Source organism: Mustela nigripes, chromosome 3 (assembly GCF_022355385.1).
Source record: "Mustela nigripes isolate SB6536 chromosome 3, MUSNIG.SB6536, whole genome shotgun sequence".
Lineage (NCBI taxonomy): Eukaryota > Metazoa > Chordata > Mammalia > Carnivora > Mustelidae > Mustela > Mustela nigripes.
In genome coordinates, this window is record NC_081559.1 from 3638168 (window position 1) to 3659872 (window position 21705).

Genomic DNA, 21705 nt, shown 5'->3' on the forward strand with positions numbered 1-21705 from the left:
AGAAAAAGGGGAGAATAGGTATTGGAAGCAGATGTTTTGTGTAATAGAGGAGGGAGAAGTGAGAAGAGCTATAGAAGTAGAGCTGTGGTCAGGGTCATCTGCTTTAGGGGACGCCACAGGTATTAAAAGGCCTGAAGACAGAGCAAAAGGGAATCAATCAGGAAAAAAAAAAAGTCAAGCACTGATGAGAGACCAGCTGGAAATTTGAAAAAGAATTTGTAATAGCTCACCAGTATTTCCCCATGGGCCCAAGACCACAAGGGGAATTGGAGATTCCAATTGGATCCAATTTAAAAAAAAAAAGTTAAGGGCACTTGGAACAGTGGTTTCTAACCAAGAAGAGTGCCTATCAAAATCACCTGAAGACATTTTTTCAAAAGGCTGTTTTTCCTAAAACGTATCAAATTGAGGTATGGGACTAGGACAGTTAGAAATGGGAAGAGAGGTGCTACTATATCCTCTCAGAACATTCCCTGTGATTCCATGAAGCTTTTCCCTCCACCTCCATGAGAATACGGTTCCAGATTCAGGGTTAGCAGGAGACTGACCGCAGAGCACAGGCCGGGCAGGACCAGGTGGCTTGGAAGGGAAGCTGGGGGACCACAGGAGTGAGGGTGAGGTTTTCTGGAGTAATGTTATAGTACCGGTAAAATACTGGGGAGTGTGTTCAGCTCGTTGGACAGGTTCTTGTACTGCAGAACTTTACAGAGCCTTTCATATGCCCATGAATCTCCAAGAAGGGGATTTAATATTTTAAGAAAATACCTGACTATAGGACCCTTTTTTCCCGGAGCATGTGTGCAGTCTCTACAGAACATATTGTGAAAATGCTGACCCAGAGAAATCAAACCATGGCGAGTTCCAGTTTGATTTATAAGGAAAGCCACGGGGAGAGGGAAGCCACTGTGGAAAGGGGAAGGGTCCCGGTTAAGCTCTTGGAAGCACATGTCCCAGGCCTGTAGCTTTGTTGGTGGGCAGCTGTGTTACTTTCCATCCCTCCAATTCAACTCCTGTTTTCAACCATTGAGTCCACTGCCAGTAGGGGCATCAGTATGAATATGGAAGTTGCAAAAGATGAAAGCGGGAATTTCTGTAGTATTTACATTGTGTGTTCAGCAGTTTCTCAAGAACAGGGCTGGATAAAGTCCCTGAAGGAAGGCCAAAATCTAATGACCTTTCAGGGTAACTAGCCTTTTCCTTAATTGTAAAGACAAGCAAGTGGGCAGCTGTCAGAGGAAGATACACTTTGAAGTCTTGGAGCACTCATTAGCAGTGACTTAAAATCTGGGTTCACCCTCCTTTTAAGCAGAGGCAGTGGCCACAGACTCTGGGATGCCCTACTTTAGACCACCTGGGCATCGACCCGAAGACTGTCTCTCCAGGGTGGTCCTTAAGTTTAAGGTGATTAATACTGAACGTTGTCTCCGAGGATTTCCAGAGAAGCCGGTGATTGGTGAGGACAGTGATTGCTGGCAGGTATTAGACAATTATACAGCATGATTTAGTTTTTTAACAAAGATGTGATGTGAATTTCATGAGTATAAGAAGTCCACTCATGGTACTGAGACTGACTAAATTAGAAAGGTTCTAAACAATTTTCACTTGCCCCAACTATGTGTTTCCCAGGTCCCAAATTTCCACTTTTATACCAATATTATTCCACTCCCTCTTTCATGTAGCTTATCTTACTGATGAGTTTTCTCTCCTAACCCTCTATTAAAAAAAAAATTATATGTGTGTCCTCTTTGCTGATAGAAGTGCACTTGCAGTAACTATGCGTATGACCCAGCTGAGAGTTCCGAGCACACGGAGATCACCGCTGGTGACAGTAGCACAGTCTCTCTACTTCCTTCCCCCTCGGATGCCTGAACTCTCTTCTCTTCACAGGTGAAGTCCGTGATAAACCTCCTGTTTGCTGCGTACACTGGAGATGTGTCTGCGCTCCGGAGGTGTGTTCATGGTGCGGCGTGTGGCTCAGCGTATGGTTTACAGGAGTTTGTGAAGCTGCTTTGGGGCAGGTGGCCATTTCTTAAGGCTCAAGTCTCACTTCCATTTCTAATAAAAATGACCCAAACAAATTTACACTAAATCCCACTTCCAGTGCCTCAGGCTTCCTGTGTAGTTTCGTCTTTTTCTACCTCCCAAGAAGCCTAGACCTCTGTCCACCCACGTGTACCTATTCAGCTAATCTGGCTCATTAGCGTTTATTGGAGTCGAATAATGTTTTCCCCGGCCCCATCTCCTCTCCCCTTCCCACATTTGGAGGTGAAGGGGGAGTGAAAAGAGGGGTATTTAGTGTTCAGTAGATCACCGGGGCGAGAAGGGTTGTGGAGTGCTGCACACTAAACCTACAACTTCTTGTCCGGAGTAGCAACTGAATTGTAACATGGAAAAATATCTATGCTTAATTCCTACCTTTAAGTCTGATTAGTATTTATGCCAATAGTATTACATTATCAACTTCAAAGTTGCTTGGAGACCAGATCTTAATTGTTCTCACCAGAAAAAAGAAGTCATTACTGATGTGATAGAAGAGTTAGCTACTGCTACTGTGGTAATCATATTGCAGTATATAAACGTATCAAATCCAACATGTTTTCCCCCTTAAACTTCCTTAATGTTCTATGTAATTTTATCTCAATAAAACAATGTGCACTTAAATTTCTTTTTAAAGTTCCCTGATTAATACTTGTACACTATACACTATAAAATGTTGTTTTACAGAAGGGGAGCCTCAGTAAAAACATTTAACTTCAGTAAGGTATTAGTTTCTCGCCCTTCTGAGGCACAAACCTTAGCATGCTCCTCCTCTTGAGTTTTGAACATTTAACGTAATGAAGCTGATTTCTGGGGCAGTTGGTGAAGATTTCCTTTTCCCCAAAAAGAACAAAGCTAAGGAAAAGAGGGGATGTGGCATTTACCCGAAGAGGCCTGTGTAGTGGTTGAACATCAACGAGCCTCATGAAGGATGGCACTTACTTGTCTCCCAAGACCTTAGATCGATGGGGTAAATGTGACAAGTGTGAATTCTATCGCATAGATCACGAATGGCTATTCTCACGTGTTTTCAGATTTGCTCTGTCAGCCATGGACATGGAGCAGCGAGACTATGACTCCAGAACAGCCCTCCATGTAGCCGCCGCTGAGGGTAACATACGAACCATTCTTTTTCTTTTTTCTTTTCCCACATGTAACTTAATACTAAAATCTGCCTGTTTTGTTTTGGATACAGGTCATGTTGAAGTTGTTAAATTTTTGCTGGAAGCATGCAAAGTCAACCCTTTCCCCAAGGACAGGTGAGCACTTCTGTTTCCTTCTCCCATGTAGCTGGCAAGTCAGCGTTTCGTTATACAGGGCCATACTGTTTGAGCCGATGGTCTATTTAAATGCACTGTATACTGGAGATGCTCTTCAGCTTGCTGTGGTGCCTTACAAAGGTGACAAACAAAACCTCGTTTCTGCTAGGTTCGTCATTCTCTCTCCCATATCCTGTCTAAGGATGGTCTTATTCAGAATTTTTCAGGTTATTACTCTGTCAGTCAATATAAGAAGAAAACAGTGGTTTGTATTGGAAAAGAAAAAAATAGGAATTCTGTCCTTGTGGGGCTTTTAACTTCATCAGGTAGACAAGATAAACATTTATAGGAGCATATTAAGAATGTGTAGGAAAGTCACTGTCCTAGAATGCTAAAATGAATATATTAGACTTTCTTGAAATTCCTAGATTTGGTTGGGGTCAGTGTTAGAAGGCTCTGTGCAGTTGAATTTTAATCTGTGCTTTGGGGAAGAGATGAGATTTGAAGGCACGGAACGGAGAGAAGGGCGCCCTGTCTGCAGTGGGAGAAACCTGCCCGGAGTACGCTTTGCTCCTCTCTGCACTCTCCTGGGGCACGTGGCAAACCGCCTTTCATCTGGAAGGAAATGCTGTCCCCCCGAGGGGACGGTCCTGGGAGGCGCAAGTGTGGCTGTCACACATGCAGATATGTGAAGTCGACTCCGGGCCCATAGACTTGCACGTCGTGTGACCGGAGTTATGGAACTGGATGAGTCAGTAATGAGAATAAAGGTTAAGAATTGAAGAAAAAAATACTTGAGAGGTTTGATAAGTTTCATTAGGAGTTTTGGATTGGATATTTGAGGACTGTATCAGTAAGTTTGGGGAGGGTTGATTGTTTCCTAGCCATCAGATCTTTGTTACACTGTTTTTTAAATTAGAGGTTTGGGTTTTATTAATTCAAGCTGCTTGCAAGAAATGCAGTAAAGTTATGATGTCTGGAAATTGTTAGTAGTGATGTAAGGATGGTGACACTTTATCTCATCATGGCCTTTACTTGTAAAATTCTGAAACCTCACGTTAGGGGAGACAATCCTCCCTTTTATCCCCAAGTGTAACGTTCATACCAGCTCTTTCTAGAGGAAGACACCGAGGAGAGAGTGTTTCCCCCACCCGGCCTCGTGCCCTGTGTGTCTGATGCCAGCTAAAACATTAACACATGCTGGAAACAGTTACTGTGCTTTATATTTTATCCTTTTTATCTAAAGACTGAAATGTTTTGGTTTTTGCCCTGCATTGGCCTCTAGGAATGTGTAAGTAGATGCACCCACCTGACAGGCAAGAGTTAACTAGGTAACTTGGTCACTGGATATTCAGCTACTCTAGAATACAGGCTAAACCAAGACGACTCCTTTCCCCATTTCACAGTCAGTGTTCCCTCAACTGTAAAGTAGGCTGGAGTGAATGTATTCTTTGAAGGGACAGTTTGAAGTGACAGTTGTCCGATAACTTGCCATTAACACACACTTGTTCCAGAAAGTTCCTTAGATGCTGTAGATGCCTGAATAGCCCCCTGCCCCCATTTAAGGTCATGGACTCCCCAAATTAATGAAGGCCAGTGTGGAAAAGGAGCTGTAATTGGAGAAACGTGAAGATGCATGTAAAATATGACTTACCTGATTTTTAAAATGAAGATTACCAAATTTTACCCAGAAATATTTTCTGAGACTTTTCAAAAAAACCTCAGTTCCCTGCTATGATCCCATTAAGGAGGTAAAAGGTTGAAGGCAGAATGGGAAAGAAATGGCAAGAGGAAACCCAGAGGGCTGGGGGAGTAGCACATTTAGAAGTGAGAGTCTGGGCACCTGGCAGCCATGGAGAAGTCCAGCGGTGAGAGAGAGAGGCTCAGTAGTTGTGTCGAATGTTAGGGAACCAATTCTAACTCTCTCCTCTACCTGCGCTGTGAGTTCACGGTATTCTCTCTTCTCTCCAAGGGCTGCTGGGCTGGTTAGTCGCTGCTGGCAACTCTTTCAGTCTTCACCCGCCACTGAGGAGCACACCCCAGAAACACACCGTGGAAAGCGTTATGTTCTGGGGGTGCCGCGGTCCATTTGAGCCCCTGGGTTCCCATCCTTACCAGAGATGAGGACCATGTCAAGCCCTCTGGGGCTGAGGCCGCTCCTCCGGTGTGTGTCTGGGCCCTAATGAGGTCACGGTTATTCCCAGACTTCTGAGATTGGTTGGAATTTTTGAATTGACAGGAACACAAATTTTAGATCAAAGGATAGGGTGATGGGTGTTAGATACCTGACTTTTCCTTGAATATTTTAAGGAGCGATCCTGCGGCCTTTTCATGAAATTAAGGAATCCCAGACGAGTCCATGGTATCTGTCCACACTAGAACCTCCCCTCCATATGCACTTAAATATGTGAGCAAGATCCATTTCTAATGACTGCTTGTTTTCCCTTCCTCCCCATATCTCAAGTGGCCTGTAAGACCTCTTTTTGAATTATGAATCCCCTTCTGTACCTTCCGTGTAAATAGCGATAAAATGGCGAAATCTGAATGGCCTTAAGCCTGCTAGATTTAGCATCTCAGAATGCTGGGTTTTCATCTCTGTGTGGGGACGATCTAACGCCCCGTCCGTGTTGTGCTACTTATGCAGGTGGAATAACACGCCCATGGACGAAGCGCTGCACTTCGGACACCACGATGTATTTAAAATCCTCCAGGAGTACCAGGTCCAGTACACACCTCAAGGAGACTCCGACAACGGAAAAGAAAACCAAACGGTCCATAAGAATCTTGATGGATTGTTGTAATGGTCTTAAGCCCCAAATAGAAATCACTTACCTATTTAATTGTGGAAAATGATTATGAAGACATGTGTATTTCTATCTGGTAGTGATGTGTATTTTACGATATTTGTCATTTCAGTGTTACTGGAGTTTTCTTCATTGTACACACAGAACAAATCTGATCTCTTTGGGAAAAAATAGAAATAAAACAATCTCCCTCCATAATGTGAGCAATATTTACCTCGTGCATTGTATAATTTGATGTAAAAGTAGTTACCGATGCTAGCTTCACTGTGTGGTCTTCATGATTTTTGTGTGTTCTGTGAATTTTCAATTTGTATGATGAACTTAGGCATTTATAAATTTGTTCTGTTGTACAGTCTGTCCAGATGGGTCAAGGCTGCCTTTAGGAGCAAAAAGAGTGTGATTTTTCAGGACTTCAAATGTAGATTTAGTTTGAGTGTCTGAACAACTATATGCACTTAGGGCTATGTGTTGTAAATGTCTCCCAACACCCTAGCTTCCTGGCGTGACTCTTTAAAAATTAAAATAGTTAACAACTTGTAGTAGCATAGACCAACTCTGTTTAGACTTTATCAGGGAATCTGTTTAAGAAGTGAATGTAGTTATATAATACTTTTGGGAAAAATTTCCTTTTTCTATATCCCCCTTCGCCCAGCCTTTCTTCCCAGATGTTTAGCGATTTGCCTTTTCGCTTTAGCTGGGAACGTGGGTGCCAGCACTCTATGCAGTTTTCATGTTTTCCACCGTAAGTCAGAAAAGGCCTCACATTATCTGGCATCCGAGCTACAATTATGCCGTTTGTCTACAGGTGATGAACCAGAGACAAATTACTAAGCTAAGTACAAATTAGTCAAATTCATCAACCTAAACAAGGAAGGGATGAGCTACCACAGCTCTTTAAGATATGTTTCAGTTTTCAGGATAAAGATGAGGAAAAATTCAGATCAACTCTCTAAGCTACCAAAGTTGTTATGATGGTATGGGAACTGTTATAGTTATCATTTATTTTTAAACCCATAATTAAAGGCATCAAGATATTTGTTCTTTTGGGGGGATCCCCAGATCACTCCAGTTTTCTCCTGATTCTCTGCTGTACAATTACTGTATAATTGGTGGCCAACTCTAGTAAGAAAAGGCCTCATTGTAAACGGAGACCCACTGTTGTCCTGGGGAGGAACGTACCTGTGCTTTATCCTATCATACCTCGGAGGTAAAGGGGTCTGCTAATGGGGATTTCTGATATTAAGCACACACACAGGCACATACACATACAAGTGGACCTTTTCAAAGCCCTAAAATATTTAGTGAAATGAACAAAATCCTCCACTCCCAGATGCTGTTGGAGCAAATCCAGCGAGTTCCTTTTCCCCCTGTTCTATTAGCACACACTGCTGCTCCCAGCCTTTATCATGCTGAAGGGCCCTTTCCCCTCTAACACCCACCAAATGCTTCCATTTTTGCTTCCAGTCAAACTGAGGGGCTTCAGGCACACCCTCCTGTTACCTAGACAGCACGAGCTCCGGAGGAGCCACCAACAGCCCCTTCCCAGAGCTGCAGCGGCGCCAGCCTGGCTGCTCCTGCAGGACTACAGAGGCGGGGGGCGGGCATCCAGCCCAGCCACTGTGTTCTCCTCCCCCGCTCTGCTAAGCCGGGCAGACGGGGAGTGCTGACAGACTACTGCAGAGGGGTGGCATGGGCATCGTCCCCACAGATGTTAACGGAGTGGGATGTTCTTTAACTGAAATGACTGCTCAAGCAGCCGCCTGCTTTGTGTGATGAAAATGAAACACTAAGACAATTCCGCTGTGTGGCTTAAAGGTTACCAACAATTTTGAGGCTTTAATGAAAAGAGGTTCTAACTATTGTTTGGAAACGAAGAGAGTTTTCATCTTTTTTCAGATCAAAAGTACTTTGTAAAATGTTTGTGATTTAGTCCAATGTGCTCTTATTTACCCGCGCGGTTATGTGGGCTCCGCACTCTGGCTGCTGGCTGCTTGTAACAAGTACACTTGGCTTCAGTGCTCTGGACTGTGCTTGAAACTGCTGCTGTCCGTATACTCCGAAGATCCTTTCGTTTTGGCTTTAGGATCGTCAATGCTTTTTCTGTACCATGAGAGCCCTCTAGGGTCATGTTTATTTAAAGCTTCGTCTACACTGTTGTTTTTGGTGGTCTCAATTCTAATGATCTCATTTTGGGGTGTAACGTGCTGTATCCCACTACCGGCCCACACTGCCCGTTAGCTGCAGAGCTGATTCGCGGTCCACTGTTTGATGCTGTTGTCTGTCTGGGGGGTTGAATGACCTGATGCTGGATTTAGATTCTTCCTGGGGACTGTGCAGCTATGAATGTATTTGCTTCCAGAACCTCCCAAAGTGAATCTAATCTTAAAACTATAAGTTGTAAGTATTCTGAAATTGGGAAATATTTATTTTAAATGAAATCAGGTAGTGTTGCTTTTTACAGCATAATAAATACATGTATCAAAAAAATACCTGTAAAAATGAATTTTTTAAGACCACTAAGGTTCTCCTACATCATTGGGTTAGGAACTCTGCTGAGCATACAGACTGTACCTAGTTGGTTCAAATGAATTTCTAATGCCTACTTGCAGCCAGGAACTGCAAGGTGGCAGCGGAGGTTCTCACAGTGATTAAGACAACCCTGTGAGGAGTCCATCCTTGAGGGTGGGAGGAGGGATAGGCGCGTTTCCAGCACTCTAGAAGCTGATGCTGTTGTTCTGCAGTTAGGACACACTCTGCATGTATCTGTAGAATTCAGTCATTGGACATGTCCTTCACTAGGAGGGCTTCTGACCTCTGCTAGTGAGGGCAGAGGTGGTTTTCACAGAGCCTTGTCATCTGTCTAGGGAGCTGTATCCGGTGCAGCCATACTAGGGTCTGAGCAGGACGAGCCGGCACACTGCAGCACCTTCCTGGTTCATGGGCATATGGGATGGCATTCGCTCCCAAGGTCAGAAACCCCGTCTACAGGGCTAGGGGTAGTGTGTGGTTTTCTAACCACAGAGACAGTATGAGAATACACGGCTGTCATTTTCAACTACCAGAATTGTCTGTCACAAAGTGCTCTGCCGAAGTCAGGTGGTCCGAATCATCTGCATCCCTGACATTTTAGGACGGAAAGAGACATCAGACATCTCTAATCCACTCCCACGCTCACAGATAAGCTGAGACCCAGGAGGGGGCTGTGATACAGAACTCCAGAGACTCCTCTTCTTTCTCTACATCCTACCACACTGTCCCCGCTATGGACAGGAAACTCGGGACTTTACAGACAGAAAACTATGGACTTTAAAACTATAGAGTTTTAAAGACAAGCGTTAAGGGCTACAGCGCTCAGCCTTGCCACATGTGGTCGCCAGGAGCCATGCGTGCGCACATCTGCGCACAAAAGCAGCGCACCAGCGCGGGGGAAACAGACGAGTAACACCAAACAGAGAAAAGTTAAATCATGCTTATCCTTGATACAACAGGAGCGTATTACTTTTCTGGGGCTGTTTTTAAGGACTGGATAATCTTTCTAATTTTACTTACTAACTTTCATAGTAAAATGAGTAAATTCGTGATTCACAGGCCAGACAGCACAGGGAAGCAGCTGGTGAATGTGTTAGGTCAGACTTTAAAAAGGGGCTTTTGGGGGAAGGCGTACTTTATAGTTACATAAAGGACGGACGGAATTACTAGAAGATCAGGGAAGGTGTGTGTGTTTTGGGACAGAAAGGATAGACAATTAAGTCTTTTATTACAAAGGGGCAAAGACTGGGCATTTTATTTCTATTCTGGAGCCTGGACCCAACTCCAGGCCTCCACGCGCTCCAGCCTTGCCCCTGGCTGCCTCTCCATGTCTTTTTGTTTGTTTTGTTTTTAAAGATTTATTTGAGAGAGACAGAGTGCACACAAGCAGAGGGAGTGGCAGGCAGAGGGAGAGGAAGAAGCAGACTCCCCACCGAGCAGGCCGTCCCATGTGGGGCTCCATCCCAGGACCCCAGGATCATGACCTGAGCAGAAGGCAGACACTTAATCGATGGAGCCACCCAGGTGCTCCTCTCCACATGTCTTTTAAAGAGTCTACTATAATTAAGTCCAACAAGCGGTCATAATAAAAACTGCTTCGTGCATGTACAGAAAACCAGGGAAAGGCTATCAACACACCACCAGCAGGGCATTACAGTTGTGCAATGGCACTAGGAAAAACAGATTTCACATAGTATGAGAATGCAAAACCGATTATTAGCTTCCTGCCAAAGGTACCACTGAGGTACCCCTACATTTGCATGCCCAATATAAATTTACGATGTTTACAAGTTGGCCAAGTAAGAGGTTTAACTCCTCAGTACAGCATACACATAAACTTGAAGTTGGTCTACCAAAACTTGGAAGTGGGGTATGATTGTATCTTTTAAGAGCTATAAAATTCATATTAGAAGCTTCTAAAAACCATATTATCTTTAGCCTTCTTAAAACTTTTAAATGCCATTTCCTTGGAATTGTGGATATTTTTATAGAACAATTTAAGCTATCTGTAGCTTTTTGGCTGTTTCACAAAATCTTATGTTTCCGTAAGTAAGGCAGTTAGAACCTATGATCCAGTATCTCACAATGTCTTGGGCTCCAAAAGAGCAGGGCTCTTTGTTTTTGCTTACTGATGTTTCCCAAACATCTAGAATAGTGCTGGCTGCCTGCAGGTGCTCGGTAATATTTGATGAACTACTACAGCGAGTACAGTAAGTGAGCCTTAACTACCCAAAAGAAGCCACTCAGGCAAAACACCCATTGCTCTGGCAACAGCATCCCAGTCCAAAAAGTAGGTACCACAGTTTACAAAACAATTTCAAGTTTTTTCCCCGGGAAAGTCAGAGGTGAAAGGAGTGCTCTGTTTATTGACTTAATATTCCATTTTAGCTTACAGGCACTAAGTAGATTTTGGTCATTTAATGCTGAATAAATAGCTCAATCATTTATTGCCATCTCAGGAATGTCCTTCCTATCAGATAAGGAGAAATTTTTCTCAGGTGGTGTATAAAAGCTCTGTGCTTATCAAACCCTCTACAAAACCACACCAGAAGCACTCTTAAAACTCATAAGCATCCCTAAGCCAGGATCTACATGGTGACTCATGATAATGATCAATTATATATGAATACAAGCTCCGGGTTAGGCAGGCCCTTATCTACTGGAGAAATACGGTTCTCTGTGTTTATTATAAAGAAACTGTATTTCCAAGATGTGAAGACCGTAGATGCAGAGATGAGAAAGGTCCTATCTGTTATGATGCCAGCATTCAAGCCTACACCACTATTCCCTGACGATTTATGTTTAAGTAGTGATTATGTCTTTCATTACATGATTTTTTTTTTTTTTCTCCCAGCTCAGGGTGCCATTTACTCTGAGAAAGCCATGGCTTTCTAGCTTAAAACATCTTTGGAGAAAAATGGCCCCTTTGGGCATGGGCACAGTGACTCCTCGGGAAGAGCCCCTCTGATCTTGGGATGTGGGTCTGAGATGTGGCTTTGGAGACAAGACAAGAGTCCCATTTCCATGTGTTTTTAAGTTAGGAACTTATATTTCAAACTAACTGCCAAATTATTTGCGCATTTGGAGACAGCTGTGGTCATCAAAACCAAAGCACTTTTTTTTGTTTGTTTGCTTTTCATGGCACTCCTGCAGCTCATTCCAGAACTGCTTCCCGCTTGCTCTCTCCCACTGACCCATCCACCAGAGCAGTCTGGGCTGCAAGCAGGCTAGAAAGGGCCAGTGCTCGGAAACATGGTGTTACCAGCCTTACTCAAAAATCTGGACTCACGCGTTTGTATGTTTGATCATAAGTAAGAAGAAAATGGGAAAAACATCAAAACTACACATAAATGCCAGTAACTTTTAAAATCTTTAGGCCAAATTTGTTTTTAAGAGAATAACATTAGAGTTTCAATACTTCTCATAAGTAACCAAAATCCCCTGGCCAGCACGGTAAAATGAAACCATGCCAGGTTGCTCTCAAAGGGCCAAACACACTAAACAGTTAAAGTGCTGACAATTAGAAACAATATATTTTTTTAATGTTTTGTTCTTTGTTTCTTCCTCCTTTCAATCTAAAAAGCCAATACAGGGGCGCCTGGGTGGCTCAGCCAGTTAAGCCACTGCCTTTGGCTCAGGTCAAGATCTCAGGGTCCTGGGATTGAGCCCCTCATTGGGCTCTCTGCTCAGCAGGGAGCCTGTTTCCCCCTCGGTCTCTGCCTGCCTCCCTGTTTACCTGTGATCTCTGTCTGTCAAATAAATAAAATCTTAAAAAAAAAAAAAAAAAAAGTCGATACAAAGCCAGGTTCACGCGGTCTTACATAAAAACTGAGAGGAGGGGAGTACCACATGCAGAGTGTATTTAAGGCGATACAGATAGTTTTTTAAATTTTAAAATAGACTTTGAGAAAAGTTTATCCCCACCAGAAAAATACGGCATCTACGTACTAACATAACTGTGGTGGTGACGGTGGGAAATGAAGGCGCAGCTGCAGAGACAGCCGTGTGTCTGGGAACGTTCTGCGGAAGAACGTGCCAAACCCGCCCCACCGAGCCACGTGCGTGGTGTCAGTGCTAGTGAAGACGGTGAGTAACAGAATACGCTTCACGGAACATCAGAAAGCAGTCTAGAAAAAGCACAGGAGAGATGATGGAACCATCTGCAAATGTATTTTTCAGAGACACACATCATCGCTGAAAAACAGGCGCTTCTCAATGCAGTTACACAGGACGAGTTCTCAAACTGTGTGATTCTCATACGATCTCTGGTTAATTACTTGTCAGTCACTCTTTTCTCAATTTGAAAATTTCATGACTAAGACTAAATACCAGCTAATAACAATAAAGACACATTAACCCATTTAAGAAACATGAACTAAATTTCTGAGTTGGTCTAAATCTATGATTAACTCCAACTTTTTGAAGAGTAACAGGATTTTTGTCTGGAGAGAGCGGTTGTTAATAGCCTGGCTCCCATGACAGAAATGTGAAGATAATTTCATTTACTAGTGACTGCAAAGAGGCGGGATATATTCAGCTTTGGACATTAAAGCTTAGACAGAAAAAAAAACTACTCAAGAGTCCAGAAAACGTATTTCCTTCTACTGATATTACCCAGTATCATATAGCCATAACAGACAGAAAAGCTAAGTCTCCCAAGACAGAGAATTTGCTTTTAGCTTTAAACGGCCAGCGTGAAAAATGTAGTAAAATAAAGAACACAACTTTTACCCCCTGCACAGATATAGGATGACTACCTTTGATAAACAGTCGATGTAATTCTGTGTGACTTAGCTCTGAACGATTTCATAGGTAACCCGACAGAAAACCTCCAGCCACATCTGCAGCAGAGGGAACAAGTAAAAATTCTCTAGAATAGAAATTTGCCAATCCCACATCAAGAAGTTCCCTAAGTAACCGTGTGATCTATCCAACAGCCTGTAACAGCAGCCGGGCACGGACTTTGTGCACAGCATTTTACATGCTGCTCAACTTCTCACCTTTCCTAAAGGATTCCCATTCTAGCCCTGACATTTTCAGTGTATCTGGATATTTCTCTTTGTAAAACCCACACTACAGAGAGGGCCTTTCAATTTTACCTTTCTTTAGATGCATGAAGCCTTTCAGAGTAACAGACGTTTCTGAATTTGGGGAAAATCCACTTGCTATCAACAGGTTGCAGCAAATTTGTTCGTCTTTGTTTCATTTCCCTAGAAACATAGGATGTGAAGGAACAGAGCGCAGGAGGGAATCACAGATGGGAAGGAAAAATGTCGCCAGAGAAGATGAGAAAAATTCATGCTCTATACTGCATTCATCTGTAAAAGATAAAATGTGGTTAAGTTTATTACACAGCTCTTAGGAAATGCAGACCCACACATTTGACACGGCTCGTTGGTTCTACAATGGGGTAGTAGGAAGACACTTCCACAGCAAATAACCACTATTTCATTGGAGGGCCTTCACATGTGCTATTTATCCTTTTCCCTGGACTAATCGAGACCTTTTATATCATCTAAGCAGATGGATTATTCCTCTGCAGCCTGCTGGCTTAATTCTGTGCAGTCATCCAGGCCGCATAAAGCATTCTGCTGTTATGCAACTCTAGGGGCAGAGCAACGTGGCAAATCCTCTCCCACAAAACAAGAGCGAGACAGTGCTGAGCTGTGTGCCCGAGGGAGGACAGCATGGGGGAGATGACGACTTTTCCTTAAAGGCCACGCAGTGGGAATAATAAATGAATGCCTTTCAGGTACAGACTAGAGACACAGAATTAGGAGGCAGCCCTGCCCTTCCACCCCGAGAGCGCCTCCTGCCCAGCTCACCAGAGCAGCGCACCGTGTGGGCAGTAAACTGCACATCCAAGGAATCCCAGCTGCCCCTGACTTCCTAGCTTCCCCGCCCCTCCGTCCCTGCGCTCTCCCCGCAGGCCAGGGGCTCTTCACCAGCCTGGGTCTGCCCTCCAGCAACGTCTAGAGACACGGTTGATCACCATGACTGGGTTTGGGTCTAGGGGTGCTAGTGGGCTAGGCGGCAGAAGCCAGGGGTGCTGCTAAGTATTCCACAAGGCAGAGAACAGCCCTCTGAAACAGAAAATTACTCAGCTCCCAGAATACCAAGAGAAACACAGGACTAGACTGTAAGCCTCTTGGGAACTGCCCTTTAAGGTTTTGGAGAATTCCTCTAATACCTATTTAGGAAGCCACAGAGTGACCCAATCAAGTCAGAATTTGTAATGATTTATAGTCGTTTCTACAATGGGTCCATTGTTAATTATTTTTAACCCTAAGTGCTCAATGATGGGTACGACCCAGTGGGCTCTTATGAACATTATTTTGGATTGAAAGCGCAGTGAAGGTTTTGCCCCTACGTTCCAGTGTGTGGCTGAAATGTGTAGTTGAGAGAGTGGACTTTTAGAGAGAGGGAAAAAGAGGGAGACAGAGAGAAGGAGAGAAAGCCTGCATCCATATCCTGTCACCGTCTCTTACAAGCATGTGTGACTGTGGCTTATCACCCCGCCTCTCTAAATCTCAAGGTCTTGTTCTTCCAAAGCAGGCTAAGAGGACCTGGCAGAAGGACGCGATGGAAGGATTAATTGAGAGACGGTGTGCAGTGCCTAGAGCAAAAGACGGAACGAGAGATGGTCAATAAATGTTCCTGTTATTACCAGCTTTGCCAAAGGCTGGCAGGAGAGTAGACTGGTTCTCATGTAGTCCCTGAGGAAAAAGTTTGTTATACAGGAAATCCAGACTAAACAAATACTCAAGTCATCCTGAAGAAAACACTGGTGCTCTGTCTCTCTCGGGCAGTTTCCTCAGGGGCCCGTGGTCCCTCCTGGTCCTGACCCTTGGCCAGAGTGGGAACCTGCAGACGAGGCTGAAACAGCAGGCCCCAGGAGAGGCCGCGCTGTTTCACAGCATATGCTCTCCCGCCAGGAGCAGAAAGCAGATGCTGACTGGAAGTCATGGCCAAGGCCAAAGACAGATAAAGTAGAGTCTACCCAGTTTGGGGACTAATCCAACTTTTACTTTGTCCAGCCGGTGCCTTGCCCATATTATCACCTCCCCAAGCTCTCTCAGTCTTCTACAGGTTGAACCTGGAGCTGTGTGTGTGTGTGCGTGTGCGCACGTGCGTGTGGGTGTGCAAAACAGACTTCTTTTGCCCTACAAATGAAATGAATGAAATCATCTGGAATGGAATGGCTGTGGGGGGGTGTCCATTTCCTGGCATTCATTTAGAGAATTTAAATCCCTCTCCCAGTATCATTCTAAGAGCAAGAGAAAGTCAGTGACACGCTTGCACAGACAGACGCAACTAATCCATCTTATTTTCTTAAGGTCAAGGGGAATAATGGTGATGACAGAGTCGGAACTTGGACTTCCGAATCCCAAACACAGGCTTCCCACCCAAAGGCCACGCTGCCTTTGTCCTGATAAACTGGAACAAGACCTAGGGAGTCCTGTGCAAACAGTTTCTCTTGCGGTGGATGTTTGGAAGGAAAGGAAGCTCTTGCTGTTCTGGGAGACGTTCCAGGCGAGGCAACAGCCTGCGCGCTACAGACCCACCGGCTGGATTCCCATGCTCCCTCCACCACTTAGTCAGTTGGACAGCTTGGGATGGGGGCTCCTTTCCCACACTGTACAACTGAGAACAGTAGCAGCTACTCGGAAGGCAGTTGTGAAGACTGATGAAGTCACTCCTGGTGGGGTGCCTGGTACACAGAACGTCTCACCTACCAACGGGGCTGAGGCTGACTGTGATGATAATGTACCTTGCTCAGGAACAACAAAGAAGGCACGAAAGAAGGTCAGCCATTTTGTGGTTCTGCCAACAGATCTTACACTCCTGGAGGAGGGCTTTGCATTTGTTCCGTTTTTATGTTGGGCTCATAAGTACTTTATAGTAGCCTCAGGGGCTACATTCCAACAGGAGGAGTCCTTGCCCATAGAAAAGGTTCATTTTACACGTGCCAACAGGAAAAGAAGTGACTTTTTTCATTTTCAACAATCAGGAAGGTGTAAGAAATCATGGTCTCTAAAAGTCTTAGCCTGGGCTTCTTCAGGTGAGAAAAAGGGACCAAGAGATAAGTTACACACTGGAAACCTGACTCCCAACAGATGTTACCGACATCACATGCACGCATGGCTACATGAGCCCAGGTGTGTGAAGGGTGGCATCCCCTCTCCACCTCTCCCCTCCCTGCCCTCCTGCCTCACCCCCTGAGCACACAGTCTGTGCCAGGTACCAGTTACAAGAAACTGATGAAGAAAGGATGGTAATAACTCAGGCAGGACTTTTTTTAAAGGAGTAAACACATTTTAACAAATAAACCAGAACAGCTTCCCATGGAAAAGTGCTCCAAATTAAACAGTGTCAGCAAAATTCCAGCCAAACAAAAAAGTCTTCAAGAGGAAGGATTTTGGCCCGACAGGCAAACAATACTATTTGATTTATTGAGAAACATTCTCTCAAAGGCAAAGGCAATAGATTCTCTCTTTTGGAGACAACCCTGTTCCTATTCTGGTCGTGACACTCATAATTCTTTCACTCCTAGAACCTGCTACTCTTGGCAAGCACCCGGCCACCGCGGCTGCGAGCAGCAGAGACTGGTCCTCAAATATGAAGCAGGTGGACAATTCCTCTGTCGCTGGTAAAGCCTCCAAGGACTGCTAACTGCCAAGCATCAGTCCTCGCTCTCCCTAAAAATAACACTCCTGCGTCCAGACACAGTGCTGAAATAACAGGCTGAAGGAAAACATTTTCTTATCAGAGCAACGGTAGTTCCTTAACACATGAAATTTCGGCAAGGACAACTTCAAAGGGCAGAGGTGAAACTCTGAAATACCTGAAATGTCATTCAGTTTCTGGAAAGTGCTAAGTGCCAGGGATGAAGCATCCTGGTGCTGAGGAAGCTTACTGAAGTACAGCAGGCTCTGACTGGTTAGGGCTGGTCTAAAACGCACCGTCGACGGCTCTGCCAGAGGCTGCTACTGATACCCCGCAGCCGAACCGAGTAGCGGCAGGTGCCCTCCCGGCCCCAGAGACACCTGCTCGGCAAGAGCCGACACTGTTGCCACCGGGTACTCACCATACTGTCGAACTCGACAGAACCCACTATCCGTGACACCTCGTCAAACTCCTCGGGAGACATGGGGAGCAGGTTGTCTGTGGTCTGAAGTCGAGAGGGATGACTAAAATGGAGAGAGAAGAAAAGGACATGTTAACACTGAGATCGTGCACATGGGGGTGCCAGCTTGGACATTTCGTCTTCGGCCTGTGACGGAATTGTCACTGGAGATCTTTACTTTGGCTCAGGGCATCTGCTCGTGCACGACACTTGGAAAAGTACAGTTTGCAGGAGGTTCCTGTCCCCAGCCCAGCCCCTTGGGAAACGTCCAGGACTCTAGAGATGTGAGTGAGAAGTAGCCAGACTTGGGACCTGCGCCGCTCCTGCCTGGTTAAAGGTGCGGGCGAGCACGGACAGCGTGTCACCCTGCGAGGCCGATACCTCGGGGCCGAGGCTGGCCAAGAAGCTCCAAGCTTCCAAGCTCCGGAAGAATGTCTGGGGAGTCCCTCATCCCTACCTTGAGGTTTGTATGCAGATAAAGCTGCTCCAGAGTGTTTTTACATGAAGGCTACATCCATTCACCCCAAGACAGTGCTGCGGGCCAAATAACTGACAATGACTTTTCCAAATTTTTTTCTACCCTTTATAAAATGAAACAACAAAATAAAAGCAAGCGAAAAAAATGTATCTCAATCACCACTTTGGCCTTTCCTCCATTGAAAAGAACTACTTTCCCACTGTGATCCATTTTTGTTCATTTTATTTATACTTTTTCAAAATATCAGTTGGGGGGGATACTTAAATACAACTTTGGGTGGTGGTGGTGGTGTTTAGGGTTTTGGGGGTTTTTCTGTTTGTTTGTTTGTTTTGTTTGTTTTTTATAAAGGCAGTAAAATTCTGATAGGCAGTGGCACCAGGATCTCTAGTTAGGATCTTTCCAACAAAGTCCAACTTTGGTGGCGGCAGCAGCAATTACAGTGAGAAGGCAGGAGCGGGGCTGGCCTGTGGTTTTTAAACATGGCTCTCTTCTGTGTTCACTTACACTTCAGACACAGAAATCAACTCTGTCTTGATGTATCCAGTTCCTTTAGGGCCATCGAGTTCCATTGGTTCTGGGGCTAGAAGCAAACACATCAGGTACAACTTTCTGTTAGCAGGGTTTACCCAAGGACAGAGGATCAATGTTCTCTTTGATCAGAATTTTACTGTTTGCCCTAACAGTCAGGTTAGGGTCCTGTAGCTTTATGGGGCTGTGACTTCCCTGCCTGGATCACCTCAAATTCTGGTGGGAATGCAGAAGCAACCTAGAGGGAAAGGCGAGGAGCTCAGGACAGAAGTCAAGCTGCAGGCTCTCTCCTTCCCAGGACTGAAATCCCACATAAGCTGGAGCACGAAATGTGCAGCTTTATCTAGGTTAGTGGTTCTAGCCTGGCTGGTATGATATACATGGCTGGCAGGGTAAAGCTAGCAGCATCTTCTTCCCAAAGCAACTGTGTGGATATTGAGATTTCTGGTTCTGGAACATAAAAAACTCTGTTGGCATGTTCCAAACCAGAGCACCTAATGTGAAAGTTCTCAAATACATCTGGTAAAGACAAAGAAGCAGGAGACCTGTTCTAAGCTCAGGACTACTCTTAACAACAATCACTAGGAATAATATGATCTCATAAACTAATCAGATCACCCTAAATGAACAGTTTTGCTTCTCCTGGGCCTTAGTTTTCCCAATTTTAACAGGAACAGGCTGGTATAAATTAGTTGGCCATGGTATTCACGCCTTTTACCACTCTGCATGTGGAAAAATAACATAATAAATACACAAGACCAGAAATGGATTTTGTCAACACTCCTAAAACACCAAATTCCTGTTCATTTCTTACTGTCTGTATCAGGCCAAATAACATGTTATATTTCAGCTACGCTGGTTTATACCATCTTTAGAAAGCCTGTTTACAGTGATTCAAAAGAAAGTGGGGAGTTAATGCCACAGCAAGGGTGAAGCTTGTGCAGGCGCCATGCACCCCCAGGAAGCCAAGGGCTGTGTGTGTTATTAAACCCCGGCTCCAGCAAACCTGTGGACAGTGAAGAAGTAAGAACCTCCTCATACCAGGAATGAGCGAACTGCACTTTTACTCATAAGGGCGGTGACCATTCACTCCCCCACCTACCTTCCTTTGGCCTGGAGTAGTATTTCCCAAAGGCATGGTCTTTATCAATATTCGGATACAGATACTTCAGGGGATTCTCTGGAATATTTTCAGCAGCCATAACCTTGTAATTGCGAATAATGTCAGGGAAAGTAACAGCAGAAAGTTCTTTCTTTGTGTAGGGCTCAACGGCATGGAAGTGAGGTTCTAAAAAAGAAGAAGATCCAAGTAAGTCCCATGGACTAATCCCAAAACAACAGAGAAGAAAAGCAAAACATTGCAGAGTTCATGGATTTGAGCAAACCCAATAAGAACTAATCATGATATAGGACTTATAACACAGTGTGTTGCTTCATTTCTGAATAAATTAGACTCCTTTCTGAGAAACAAGAAACATAAAGGCACTGCAACAACACTGCCCTTGTCGTTATTTGCTGAGATTGGTAAACCTGGCAATAAGAGGTTTATTAAACATCTTCAGTAGCCTGCATCTTCAATGATGTCCCCACCTGTGGGCAGCTAGAGAAATACTAACTGGATCTTCTTGGCTCAAGCCACAGATTAAGTTAATAAAAAATAAGCTCACTCTCCAGTTGCTTTTCTTTTCAGACTGAAGACTGTAATTTTTTACTAAAATAATGCAATACCCAGAAACCAATTTTTTAAACAAAAAAAGGATCCTACTTGCTACTTTTTCTTCTAATCCTTAATGCAATAAACCCCTTTAATTTACTCATGGTCTTACTCCCAGATGTCATCTGAATGCTGCCTCCTGACTGACCTAGAAGCTCACTTTTGGGTGCACACATTCCTGAGGCTGCCGTTCGCATGCTCCGGGGACTCTGCCCTAATGTGCAGGCTGCCAGCATCCCAGAGATCTGGAGCTGGTGTTGCCCCGCCTAAGCTTTCTGGATGCCAAGGACCTCAGCTCTGCCTCCGGCTTGGCTGGCTCCATCGCTCATTTAGCTCGGGAAAGGTACTACTGGAGAAGATGGACAAGGCCGCTTCTAACATCTACTGCCTATCCTCGGCCCTGATTCCAGCCTTCCTCAATTTTCATTAGGAGAAAAATAAAAATAGGGGTGCCTGGGTGGCTCAGTGGGTTAAACCTCTGCCTGTGGCTCAGGTCAGGGTCTCAGGGTCCTGGGATGGAGCCCCACATTGGGCTCTGGGCTCAGCAGGGAGCCTGCTTCCCCCTTTCTCTCTGCCTGCCTCTCTGACTACTTGTGATCTCCGTCTGTCAAATAAATAAACAAAATCTTTAAGTAAAAAAAATAGAACTGAAGTATGCCCCATTTTTTTTTAAACAAATGAATTTTTTTTTAAATTATTTTTATTTAGGTATTTGACAGACAGAGATCACAAGTAGGCAGAGAGGCAGGCAGAGAGAGAGAGAGAGAAGGAAGCAGGCTCCCTGCTGAGCAGACAGCCAGATGCAGGGCTTGATCCCAAGACCCTGAGATCATGACCTGAGCGCAAGGCAGAGGCTTAATCCACTGAGCCACCCAGGCGCCCCAGTATGCCCCATTTTTGCACCTGTCCCCTGAAGGCAGGAAAGTCACTGGGTTCCCTCAGCACGCCTAGAGTGCAAACTGAGAGTAAGTGCGGAAAGGACCCTATCTAACATCTCTCCACAGCTCGGCCTTCTCCCCGGACCCTACTCCAGGGTGCGGTGGTGCTGGGCGTCTTTCCGCTGCAAACTCATTTGAGGAAGAGCAAACCCCGGACAGAACAAAGCCAGACTTGACCCTGCTAGGTTTGCATGCAGGGTCAGGGCCGGGTCGGGGGCCAAGGGCCGTGCGGGGTGTGCAGGACCCCTGACCCGGAGCATGCCGGGGGGGGGGGGGGGGGGGGGGGGGGGC

General features: G+C 45.0%; 2 protein-coding genes across 3 annotated transcripts in view; one reads left to right on the forward strand and one right to left on the reverse strand.

Moving 5' to 3' along the window:
- The window catches only part of GLS (glutaminase), a 79054-nt gene extending 72745 nt beyond the window's left edge, over positions 1-6309 (forward strand). Inside the window, exons 15-18 of the mRNA XM_059393079.1 lie at positions 1888-1949; positions 3072-3148; positions 3233-3296; positions 5941-6309. Coding sequence (XP_059249062.1) covers positions 1888-1949; positions 3072-3148; positions 3233-3296; positions 5941-6097 — 360 coding nt within the window. The 3' untranslated portion in view covers positions 6098-6309. The remainder of the gene's footprint in view (positions 1-1887; positions 1950-3071; positions 3149-3232; positions 3297-5940) is intronic.
- A 6468-nt stretch (positions 6310-12777) lies between these two features.
- Positions 12778-21705, reverse strand: part of STAT1 (signal transducer and activator of transcription 1) — a 40879-nt gene continuing 31951 nt past the window's right edge. For both annotated transcript variants that reach the window (XM_059393078.1, XM_059393077.1), the window contains 4 exons: positions 19865-20050; positions 18739-18814; positions 17718-17820; positions 12778-13947 (listed from right to left, as the gene is read on the reverse strand). In XM_059393078.1, coding sequence (XP_059249061.1) covers positions 13933-13947; positions 17718-17820; positions 18739-18814; positions 19865-20050 — 380 coding nt within the window. In that variant the 3' untranslated portion in view covers positions 12778-13932. The remainder of the gene's footprint in view (positions 13948-17717; positions 17821-18738; positions 18815-19864; positions 20051-21705) is intronic.